We start from the raw sequence: 12,081 nt of genomic DNA, 5'->3' as shown, positions 1-12,081 counted from the left end.
TCAGTTTGTTGACTCACCATTGGGTTGACTCACTGCCTTAAGGCCCAGCAGCACAATCTCCTCTCTTTTGATGGCTCTGATTCCAAATGAATTACACCAGAATCCTCAGAGGTGGTGGACCCTGCCCAAGGTGGGTACGAACATAACACGAGCCACCAGCACAAGGAGGAATAAGCCCCTCTGCAGACAGACCCAGATAATGCACAGAGCACGTGTATGAAACAAGCTACTAAAACAGGAGCACAGAGAGTGTTATGGTTTTGATACATTCAAAAGCCTCCTTAGTCCTTTAATAAAACACCTGATAAGTTTACACATCCTGCTGGAATCTACAAATGTTACTGCTAAATTAACTGAGCAGCTTCAGCCCCAGCGCAGGCCACGCCAGGGAAGATGGTCTGTGAATGCCTCCCTGACAAGGGGACAACTGTTCTCAGGGCAGGGATGGTTGTGGCCGTGGGCCCGGCCAAAGCTTGCAGAGCTTCCCACTGCTGGATACTGGGTCCCAACTGTAAGTGTTAATGAAAAAAGACAGAGAGAAAAGGAGAACGAGAGAGAGAGAGAGAGAGAGAGAAGCCTGGAGGTGGGAGCGTGCGGAGGTGCGGCAGGTACTGGCCTCTCCAGAATACTCTAACAGCCCAACTTCTCTGACACCCACACATAGGACCATGAGATTCCAGTTTATAGCTCAAAAAAGAAATTCCACCTCAATTTTGCGAACACTGCTCCTGGCCTTGTTTTAGAGGCAGAACTGTAGCAAAGGGGCGCACACTCCCGAGCCTTCCATTACACAAGCTGGACCTGTCTCATTTAATTATTTCCAGTCTCTCCCCACAGGCAGGGTGGGGCTGGGCTGTGGACCAATCCCCCCTGGTGCTTTGAATGAGTCTTGAAGAGAAGTACATGGTCACCAACGCACTCAGCGATTCTTCAAAACCGGCCAGAATGAATCAGCCCCCAGCTGGCAAAGCAAGACGGTGCCATGGGAAGGCGTCTTTCCTAAGCGACCTGGAAGGGCAGGTAAGTGCCATTCTGAATGCCAAGCCAGGCTGGAGGAGCCTGGTTTCTCTGTGTTGCATGTCTCCCATCCATGCAGAAATTGATGATGACCAGAGATGGGAAAAATCTCCATTTTGAAGCTAAACAGTGATCACGGCCCTCATCCCAGACAGTAGCTCACAGCTCGACACACCCGGGGACGAGGTCTGAGCCGCGCACCACCTTGAGCAAACAAATAAAAGCACAGAACCTTCAGACCTGTCAGTGGGCAGCAGTGCCTGGTACCACCCAGGGCAAGCACAACAGCCGTTACCGGGGGGGACAGGAGTGACAAAGCTTAGAAGAGGCGCAGTGTCTTCTCCCCCTCTGCTGTATCAGCCCTCTGGCAGCAGGGACGCAGACCTTTGCAAGGGAGACCGTCGCACACCTGGACTCCCAGGACAACACCCATGGCAACCGAAAGATGCGGGAAGCAGGGGGCCAGCACAGCCTCTCAGCTGCCAGCTTCCCAGGACACGGCAGCCAGAGGAGGGGATCACACAAAGCCAGCAAGGCTAACCTCCCCCACAAGCTGCCTTGTCGGAGCCCGGGGACCATGTGGCCATCAGAGGAACGCTACTTTCCAAGGCACCAGCTCCCCCACCAGCTAGAGAGAGGCTGATTTAAGCACATCGCCCATGGTAGCATATCCTGTCTGTCTGCTGACTCTGTCTTAACCTACACACTCGCACACTCCGGGTCCTGGCTGACTGGGGGGCATTCTGCATTGCTCCCAGCCTGGTCCAGCAACAGAGCCCAGGGGATCATTTTACTCCTGTCTCACACACATTCTGACAGGTACAGGCCCAGCATCTTTCCCGAGTCTCCTTGGGCATCTGACAGGGGAAGGTTCAACTGCACAGGACCCCGGGGAGCCTCCACTCTTCATGTATCTTCCAGAAAGGCACAGAATGAAGCCCAGCACCGACTCACAGGCCTCTAGCAGCTTCTGCAGGAGCTCCTGTCCTGTGAGTCACAGCCCCGCATCCCTCCCCAGTCGCTGCTGCCACCACCACTGGCTCCCAGCCCAGGCCCCAGGTGGCCAGCACCACCACACTGCAAGGCCACTCTGTCTGCTCCTGTGGGCACGTGGGGCACCGTGCCGACCACAAGCCAGACTCTTCCATGTCAGCTCCTGACAGAGTTCACTTAAATCTGGACGACCAAGTGCAAGGACAAGGTTCCTGAGGACGCAGCTGTGGCAAAGGGAGGGGGCGCGGCAGCAGCCAGCCCCACGCGCCACTTACCTTGCCAAACTGCTCAAAGTACTGCTTCACATCTTCCACCACCGTGTTCGCAGATAATCCGCCTACAAATATCTTCTTTGTTCTTGTGACCATCTGCAAGAAATGACAAGAGGAGGGCGTGGGTTAACCAGGCTATCTGAAGCAATGCTCGCTAAGACGCTAAAACAAGCCACTCTCCATGTGCCTCTAGGAAGGCAATTTTAGATAAATTCGAGCTGTACGGCACAGGCCCTTGAGACATCTCAGAATGCTGGAGACAGCCACGCCGGATAGCTCAGGCCTTCAGGCCACAACCTATAAGCTTGAGTTTCATACAGACAGAGTAGACTTCAGAACCTCTAAGCCATAAGACACAGCTTCATTCTGATTTCTAGCACAAAGAGAAAAGTGGCACATCAAAGCTGTTTTAAACCTAAGAGATGTGAGCAAAACAGAATTACGTGCATAAAAATCTGCTGCCCAGAAAGTACCATAAAATTTGTCAATAAGAAACTCAGACATCATTCAAACATATGGGTGGGCTGTCTACACCAAGCTGCTCTGGGTGCTGGTTCATGTCTGCCAACAAGACAGACCCTGACCCCACATGCAGGGGCCACTCTTGGAGCTCAGCCCTCATTCTTTTTCCCCTCTAGATTCTTCATTATTCGCCCTGATTCACCCTACACTTTAGTCAAGCCCAGCTAAGCCCCAGGTATCCACCCCTTTGTCCATACAAGTCCTTCTCCCTAGAACGCCTCTCTGTGCCTAAATCTCCCATGGCTACCATCCTGCAAGATCCAACGACCTTCTCCAAAATGCAAGCTATCTATATCGTCCCCACATCCAGAAGCTGTCCCTTCTCTCTTCTGAAACACTAACACCATACCCACCAGCCTCTCCTGGCACCCACTTCTTCCCACCTAATGCAGAAGTCACTGATAATCCTGTCTTTCTTACTTCCTTCCCCAGACGCTGAGTTCCTGATTCCTCTCGGTACCCTCCACAAAGCCAAGTACAGCGCCAGGCCCACAGAAGCCCACACCAAATATGTGGTCGATGTGAAAACGAATGACTGTGGTCACATTTCAGAATGACACCAGTTCCAAAGCAAATGATACAAATGGTTCAGAGACAGAACCAAACATCATAGGCAGGAGCCAAAAGTGAAACAAGAAAATAAATCTTACTCCGAACACTAAGTCTAGGCTGTGTGTGTGTTTTATTTTTTTTTAATGTGCAACTAAAGAAGATTTTATCTAAATGTTAAATAAAAAATTTCAAACCTCAGTAGATACAGGGGCTCACCCATTTGGCTACATATAATAAAAGCCCAATGTCTTAACCTGACACGAGAAATTCTGTCACAATGTACACACATATCAAATCATAATGTTTGTACACTTTAAATACCTTACAATTCTGTCAGGTACACCTCAGGAAAGCTGAGGGGAAAATGTTTTATGAGAACATATAAATAAAAGCATGACTGAAACCCCAAAAATAAGTGAATAAGATGAAGCCAAGAATGTTTAAAAAAACAAAAAAACACACAATGTCATATGTGTCCATTACAATTCGATGTCCTGAGCTTAGCATCTTCCAGGAGAGACATGTGCCACCACAGGCCGCTGACGGAGCCCCATCTGGAATGTCCTGTAGCGGGCTTGCTGCACTATTGTAAGAGGCCATGGTCCTAGCAACTCCACACACTTCCTGTGGGCTCTGAGGGCCATGCAGTGGTTACACGTGTGTTTAAAGCTGTGATTTACCACTTTTCGTCTCTTTTCAGATGAACGGGAGAGGAGATGAGATGATGTACATGAGAACATGCTACGAAGATCCCACCAGCATCCACAGTGCCAACTCCAAGAGCCTCTCGTTAACCAGTGGGCATCTTATTCTGCCCCTTACTGTCCATCCCCCTTCTCAGCCATTCCGTAAGTCCCTCTGGCAGACAAGGTCACCTTCCCGTGAAACTCCATCAGTCCCTCTCCAGATTTCAATCTCTCCCGACACTCACTGACTGCCAAATTTTACTGTCCTAACTTTCCTAATGTGTTCATTCAACAGATACATTAAGTGCTAGGTGTTGGAGCCTATGTTCCAACATAATGTAGAATTTAATCCACAATGAAATGGAGATATAATAATTAGCCTACCACGTGAGATTCCTATTAGGACTAAATTAAATAACATATGCCAAAGTGTCTTAGCAGGACACCAGGCAGATGCTAGGTAAGTGGTCACCGTAACCGAATCCAAAGTCATTTACTACATTCATCCTTCAAGCTCACAATGAGCTTGTGTGGCAGAAAGATACTTTACACAAAAATCGTTGATAAATCAACTCTTGGTGCCCCATTCCCTTCCACTGTAATTTCAAAACCACTTTCCTGCATCTCTACATGATTTCAGATGATCAAAGACTCCCAATAGTTTCATTTCAGATTTTTCCTTTTTTTTTTTTTTTTTTTACCCAGCCAAGTAATTAAATATCTATAAAGAAACTACTGTGATCCACAAACATGCATTAGTGGAGTTCTCAACTTAAAGAAACTCTGAAGAAGCATTCTATAAAATGAACCCTATGGTGCCATTTCTACATTGTTTAGAGCCAGGTGGGTATAGAACAGACCCTATTTATATTCCAAATGTTCACATGGACCCAGATAATTAAATGAGTAATGTATCTTCATTCCCAATAACAGAAGTCAACAGAATGTTCATTCCCCAATAACTGGTTAAATGAAAAGGCCCCCTCTTATACTCTCTACAGTTGCTCAACAGCCATAAACCTATCATGCCAGAGCCTTAAACACTGGGGCAGACACCCAGCTATAAATCTACATAGTCCCAAAAAAAGCCTGTAAAATACTTTTTTTAGAAGGATGAGAAATCCCAGGCCCCAGACACTGCGCCAAAGTATCCAAGTTACTAAAACATCCTCTCCAGGAACCAGCTCAATTCAGTGATGGATCCCACTCTACGGCAAACACTAAAAGGAAACTGGTTTAATCAAAACCTTCCAGACGTGAAAAGGCCAGTGGGAAGATGTGCAACACTCGGTTAGCTGCTCATCAATGTCTTGGCTTCAGGAGAGGAGAGCACGGCTGGGGGGCGACGGGGCTCTGCACGGTGACCCCTCCCACCAGGGGGCACCCTGGAGGAAATGGGGTGATTTACTTTGGGAATCCTGACGGCATCACTGCTAAACAGACTGTGCAGTGCTTGATGATTTGCATTCTGAAGACGGACACGGGAGGCAGGCAGAGAGGACTCTAGAATCACACATTCTACCCTGTTTCCCTTCCACCTCCAGGGCTGCTGGTGAGGACAGGACAGGGGCAGGGCTAGATGTCGTGTCCAGGCTCCCAGTGGGACTAACTGGAGGTCCTCAAATTCCTATCAATACTATCAAAGTTTCTGTGTCCATGTCTGCACACGTGCGTGTGTATGTGCGTGCGTGTGTGTCTGGGGTAACTCTCTAGTCCCGATCCTTCCGTCTTGGCTGCTACTTGCCCCAGGAACCACCCAGCATCCCCAGAGCTTTAACCCTCTTCTGACCTCGGAAACAGGGTGCAGGACACGTTACCACTGGTCCCCCTCTGACTCCATAGTCCTTTGCCTTATAAGAAGTCCTCTCCACCCACGGTGGAGAGAGCCACCTGTATTTTCTTCCTGCGCTAGGCCCTTTGGGTAACTGTTTCCTAAACCACAGCCCTCACACCAATACAGTACTTAACCACACAAAGCAAGGGAAGCTGGCCACTGCACACCAAAATGCTCAGGCGGCCGCAGGCGGTCCCCACAGTGCACCCAAATGGAAAGAGCTATCCATCTGTTCCAGAGAGGGCTCACTCCAAAATCCATTAGGAAAGTGAGCTTAAATGTCCTTTGCATGGAGTTTTTGGTGGAGGGGTTGTAGAAAACACTTTGTATGCAAGTGCTTTCCACTCTTTGAGACACTAGATACCCACCAAGAGCCCAGTACCACTTGGGGACAGCCGTCTCCCCCAGCAGATGCCCTTCCTTTTATGGTCTAGGGCGGCACTCTGGGGAGTGTGTGTGTGTGTGTGTGTGTGTGTGTGTAGCGTGCATCGGGGGTGGGGAGTGTTCAGGCTGCTCAGGCTCGCACAAATCGTTGCTGCACATTTTGTAGCTAGACCCGTAATTTAATGAAACACCACTGCTCTCCACACCTCTTGGATCCACAGAGAAAATCCCGGCAGCCATTCCAGAGTGTTCAGGCTGCTCAGGCTCGCACAAATCATTGCTGCACATTTTGTGGCTAGACCCGTAATTTAACGAAACACCACTGCTCTCCACACCTCTTGGATCCACAGAGAAAACCCCGGCACCCATTCCAGTCTGGAAAATTGCCGTTTACACGGAAGAACTGGCCAAAGCCAGTGGCTACCTAGGGCTGCAAAGGACACTCCACCTTCCTGCTTCTGACAAAAGAGCTCTTCTTTTTTTTCTTAAGTTTCAAAAAATCCCTTTTAAAAAAAAAAACTGTGTTTGTATCTGAAATGGTCACTCAGAGTGGGACCACTGGTTGTATTTTTATAAAACAGGATAAAGCAGATGAGTGTGCATGTGTGTGTGTGTGTGTGTTGAAAGCAGAAGGTAGAAGTATTAGAAAAGAGAATTACTTTGAAGAATGAGATTGATGGGGAAAACTTAGCTCTAGGAGCTTTGCCCCAAAGATATTAGTTGTCACACAGGAAAACGACAGTAACTGAAAATGTTTCTCATCCTGACAAATGCATGGAAAGGCAGGAAGTGGCTCTGGAGAGTCTTGAATGGGTAGGAGAGAAGCCCAGAGAAATTAAGTCAGCTCTTGCCATCACCACGTGCCTGCAAAGAGCTCAAATTCCCCCTTCGGTGACACACATTAGTCATCTTCACTGCCCAAAAGCACTGGCTCATTTACAGAAGCTCTCCCATCTGTGGGAGCCCTGAGGCGGAGAGAGCCCAGGGAAGATGTAAGAACGCTAGCGCTGGGCAAGATTTTGCAAGCCTGACTGCCCGTTGTCCCCATTCTACAGGTGGAAAAAATCAAGTCCCAGCAAGCTGGCTCATGTGCTGGTTAAAGGCAAAGAGCAGAGTGATGAGGGAGAATGGATATGTTGGCAGATACCAGGCAATTCCATCCCAGACTCTGAATCTGGTGAACACTTTGTTCTTCAGATTCTTGGGTAAAACTGTATGTTATCATCAAAGTGTCAGTTCCCTGTCTCTGAGAATTAAGCCCAGTTTTTGTACGACAAAGAAGCTCCCGCAGGGCTAAGCGGGGTTGCAGAAGTCCCAAACTCCACAGCCCCATTCCACAGGGAGCTTCCTCCGAGGGACGTGCCCTCTAAACTTCCCAAGGTCCCCCAATATTTGTTTCCAACCTTCCCTACTCCCTCTAAACTACTACTCTTACTACCACAGCGGCCGCCGCTGGCACCATATCTGAACCCAGTGGCAAAACTCACTTAGCACACAAAAGCGGAACCCAGGTACTAGAATCTGCTCCAAATGATTCTAGAATCACATGTGGAAAAAGACCATACTGGGTTGACTGGAGTCCCCCCAAATTCACGTCCACCCAGGTCTTTGGAAACAGGGCCTTTGCAGATGTAATCAGTTAAGGATCTTGAGATGAAATCATCCTGGGTGTAGGGAGGGCCCTAAATCCAATGACTGGTGTCCTAACAAGAGGAGAAGGGACATACACTACCCGTGGAAAGGCCATGTGAAGATGGGAGGAGAGACTGGAGTGATGTGTCTACAAACCAAGGAACCCCAAGAATTCCCGGCAGCTACCAGAAGGTAGGCGAGAGGCATGGACGGCTTCTCCCTCACGGTCTCCAGAAGCTATGAGCCTTGCCAATGCCTTCGTTGCAGACTTCAGGACTCCTAAACTGGGAGAGAAGACATCTCTATGCTTTAATCCCTCCAGGCTGTCTTAATTTGTTAAGAAGCCAATCTGAAGACCTACCTGGGGGAGGCCCTAGGACACGACAGCCCTGGCCTCACCTCTTCTTGGTGACCATGGAGTGGGAGTCCACAGGGAGGACCCCCACCATCATGGAGGAAGACAATGCCGTACCCACATGTGTGACAGTCTGAATCTACCCTCCCAAGGACGGCAGGCCACGCTCATCACTTACATACCCACTATGGCGGGGGCCACAGGGACAAGTCTCTGCCTCAAAAGGTAAGGCAATACCTACTGGGAGATGAGGGAGGAGCCCAAATGCTCCCCACGGAGTCCAGATACCCCTGGCATAACACTTCATACAAGCTGGGCCAAGGGAGGGGAGAGGGCAAGAGCAAGTCTGACTCTGCCCTTTGCAAGTCTGAAGCAAAGATGCAGAAATGACAGGCCAGACACTGCTGGTGGGGGCGGACATAAAATGATGCAGGCCCTCAGATGATTACACAGTTACTAGATGACCCTGTAAGTCCACTCCTAGTACACACCCAGTACGTACCCATCTATCCACCCAAAGCCTCTCACACAAAATGTTCGTTAAGGCATTGTTCATAAGAGTCAAAAAGTGGAACAACCCAAATGCCCATCAAGGATGAACAGATACATTAAATGTGATATATCTGTGGAACGGAATAGTATTCGGCCACAAAAAAGAACAAAATACTGACATATGTTGCAACATGGATAAGCCTCGAAAACATTACGCTAAGTGAGAGAAGCCAGTCAATAAAAGGTCACACATACCGTAGGATTCCATTCGTATGGTTGCTTAGGGCTGGGGAAGCAGGGATCATGATGGCTTTTAAAGAGTAGGAGGTTTCTTTTTGGGGTGATAAACACTCTCTAAAATGGACTGTGGAGATGGTGTGCATATCTGTGATTATACTAAAAACCACTGAACTGCACTCTTAAATGGGTAAATTGTACGGCATGTGAATTATGTCTCAATAAAGCTGTTCTTTTTTTTTTTTCCATGACAGGCCAAAAAGATCCCTAGATTGAGAGTCTGAATGCAAAAAGGGCTTAAAAATAAACCCAAGTGCCCTAGAAAGCATGCTCTCCCCGGCTACTGCATCCGCCAGCTACATCTCCATGCTTTGCTTCGCCCCTGGTTGACCACTGGACAAAGGTGTAACAATATTTGATGTTGCCAACTGCAGAAATTAATTTAACTTCAGAGGAAACTAATTATAAATATAACCCCAAATATTTCTCCGAGCTCTCTCTCCCCATCTATAGCTATGAGCCAGAGAGGACCAGGGTTCAGGCTACAATTTGGCATTCCCTCTAAATAGCTTTAAAATTGGAAGGAAAAAAATAGCTTTCCTCTATATGGGGCTGGAATATAATTTACACACAATTATCCGGCATAGTCAGGTTACAACATTACCTCTGATTAAAACAACAGTAACTCACCTACAAGAGAACGTCATCTCGTAATGAAATGATCAGGCTGCTCCGGCAAGCTCCCCACCTCCAGCTCAGGGCCCTCTGCCTGGCTCCCTCCCAGGCTAATTTAAAAATACTACTTCTCTTACCCCTGGGGGGAATGCTGCAGCCCGCATGGGTGACCTGTCCACAGGTCGGTATCAGAGAGTAACATCCTAGACAGTGACACTCGGGCAAGGGACTCCGGGGTGGGTAAGAGAAAAAGGTACGGAGATCGAGCATTGCCTTGCAAAGCCCAAGAAGTTAAGGATTATGACCCACGGTCAACCGATGCTGAGCAGCGAAGTGGCTGGCTGGCCGTCACCCCGATCACAGGCACCCGAGCTGTTCTGTACCCACAGGTAGCTTCTCCGTCACTCCAGCCTTCTGGGAGCCCCCTCCCCCTGATACTCACCACAGACTGAGTCACGGGAGGCCCCAACAACACTCTCTGGTGTTCTAATGATTGCCAATACGAAGGTGCAATTAAAACCCATCATCTTTTACAGCAGTGGTATTAAGCGAAATTAAGTAAGTACCCTTTACTGTTGCTGAATTTGCGAGGAAGCCGTGCATCCCTGCATACAAAAGAGGAGCCTCCAAAGCCCCAGCCAGACAGTGGAAGCAAATTCTGACTGAACCCCCAGAAAGGGCCAGTGGGGATGGCGGGGCTGCTGGGAACTCCATGCCTTCCATCTGGGCCCGTCACTCCCGCCCACCGTGCAGCCGGGTGGGATTCTTCAGAAAACCTGGAAGACGCCTCATGGTGAGGGGTGGGGCCCTGGAGACGGTGACACCGAGGGTCCGGGGTGCTGCATGTCTCAAGCAGAGGTCCCAGGAGACCCAGACTAGGGCAGTGATCCAAAGGACACGATGGCCCTCACTTTACAACACACTCTGTCCGCCCGCCTGCTCGCATTGCCGAGCACATCTGTGTAACTGAGGCAGAGTAAATAACCACCCTGGCCCTGGTGGGTCACATGACAGTAGGTCAAGTCTCTCAAGGCTCTCAACAGTTCTGGGCCTCCCTTTCCCCTTGAATCGTGGGCCTCAGCCCCTGGCGTGACCAACTGAGGCAGTGAATGCGGGACTGGAACTCCAAGAAGGCCACCCCCTGGGAGTCCGTGCCGCTCCAGCAAGGACAGGGACGAAAGCCCAGGCCTCTCACCCAAACCCTGCTCAGGGCTTGTCCGGGGGCCTCCCCAGCAGGCGCAGCGCCTACATGCAGGCCGAGCTCCCGGCCCTGGAGTCCAGAGCACCCCCTCCCGCTCCCCAAACTGCTCCCTTCGCAAGACATTTCAGGTCAGTGGGGAGCCACCACCAGAGAGACGGTTTCGCCACAGAAGTGAAGCGCTGGAAGCAGAAGTAAACACCCCCGCCTTCCCCGACCGCCTGCCCGGGAGCCACGTCAGGAAGCCCGGCTGCGAGGGAGCACACATGCTCCGAGTAGGAAAACCAGGCTTGGGAGGGTGTTCCCTCTTCTGCACTCTGGGGAAGACTGCCCCAGAGAGAGCCTTCTGGAACCCACCCCGGTGAGAACTAGACCTGTGCTCATCCGCAACAACGAAACGGCTCTTGTTAGGAAGGGAAAAGCAGGGAAACTTTGCTGGCAGGCAGGCTCTGAAGCCAGGGCCGCCCATCCCCCAAGCCCTCCAGTTGATTTCGGGAAAAGAACAAATGGCAGCCTTAACCCTTAGCCTTGATTACCTTCATTAGCATATTTTAGATGCATACAGCAATCAGTTCTTGATGAGCAAGTTTTACCTAATCCGCGGAGCCGAGCCAGGCTGCAGGCTCCCCGACACGCCTGGCCCAGCAGCACCTCGGCATCTCCTGGGGCATCTTGAAAACCTAGTGAGACTGGCCCCCACCCTCGGGATGCTGATCTCATTGGTCGGCAGGGAGGCCCGGGCATCTGTAGGTTTTAAACATTCTCCAGAAGATTCTAAGGGGCAGTCAGGGCTCTATGAGAAGCGGCTTGAATGAGGGAGCTTGAGTCCCCACTCAGCCACTTTCCTAGTGTAACTGCAGGCAAGCCATGGGTAAAGTGGGGACAAGAGATACATGCCACGGAGCTGCTCTAAGCATCACCAGAGATGAGTATATGAACGCACCCAGCACACAGCAGGTGCTCAGAAAATGACTGCTGAATTGTAGGAGAGTGACACAAGAGACTAAGAGGGACGGGAAGGGAAACTGCAGAGAACAGTCTCTGGTGGCAAGACACACTCATTCATTCTCTCATCAGACATGTTTTGAGGACCTACTGTGTGCCAAGTCCTGTATGCTAGGCTCCATGTATGTTAAGGTGAATGAGATCTGGCATCTGCTCTGAAGGTGCTTCCCGCCAAGGAAGAGGCTGTGTTACACTAGCAAGGTGAAGCTTTGGGGGCACCAGGCTGG

At 50.0% G+C, this 12,081-nt stretch overlaps 1 protein-coding gene across 7 annotated transcripts in view; it reads right to left on the bottom strand.

The window, feature by feature from the left end:
• MSI2 (musashi RNA binding protein 2) overlaps positions 1-12,081 on the bottom strand; it is a 387,828-nt gene that overhangs the window by 256,767 nt on the left and 118,980 nt on the right. For all 7 annotated transcript variants that reach the window (XM_031024305.2, XM_081805262.1, XM_081805261.1 and 4 more), the window contains exon 6: positions 2,286-2,378. In XM_031024305.2, coding sequence (XP_030880165.1) covers positions 2,286-2,378 — 93 coding nt within the window. The remainder of the gene's footprint in view (positions 1-2,285; positions 2,379-12,081) is intronic.

This window comes from Leptonychotes weddellii, chromosome 15, assembly GCF_054177405.1.
Source record: "Leptonychotes weddellii isolate Sample4059 chromosome 15, ASM5417740v2, whole genome shotgun sequence".
Taxonomy (NCBI): domain Eukaryota; kingdom Metazoa; phylum Chordata; class Mammalia; order Carnivora; family Phocidae; genus Leptonychotes; species Leptonychotes weddellii.
Note: the sequence above shows the minus strand (reverse complement) of the source record. Positions and strands in the feature narration are given on the sequence as shown.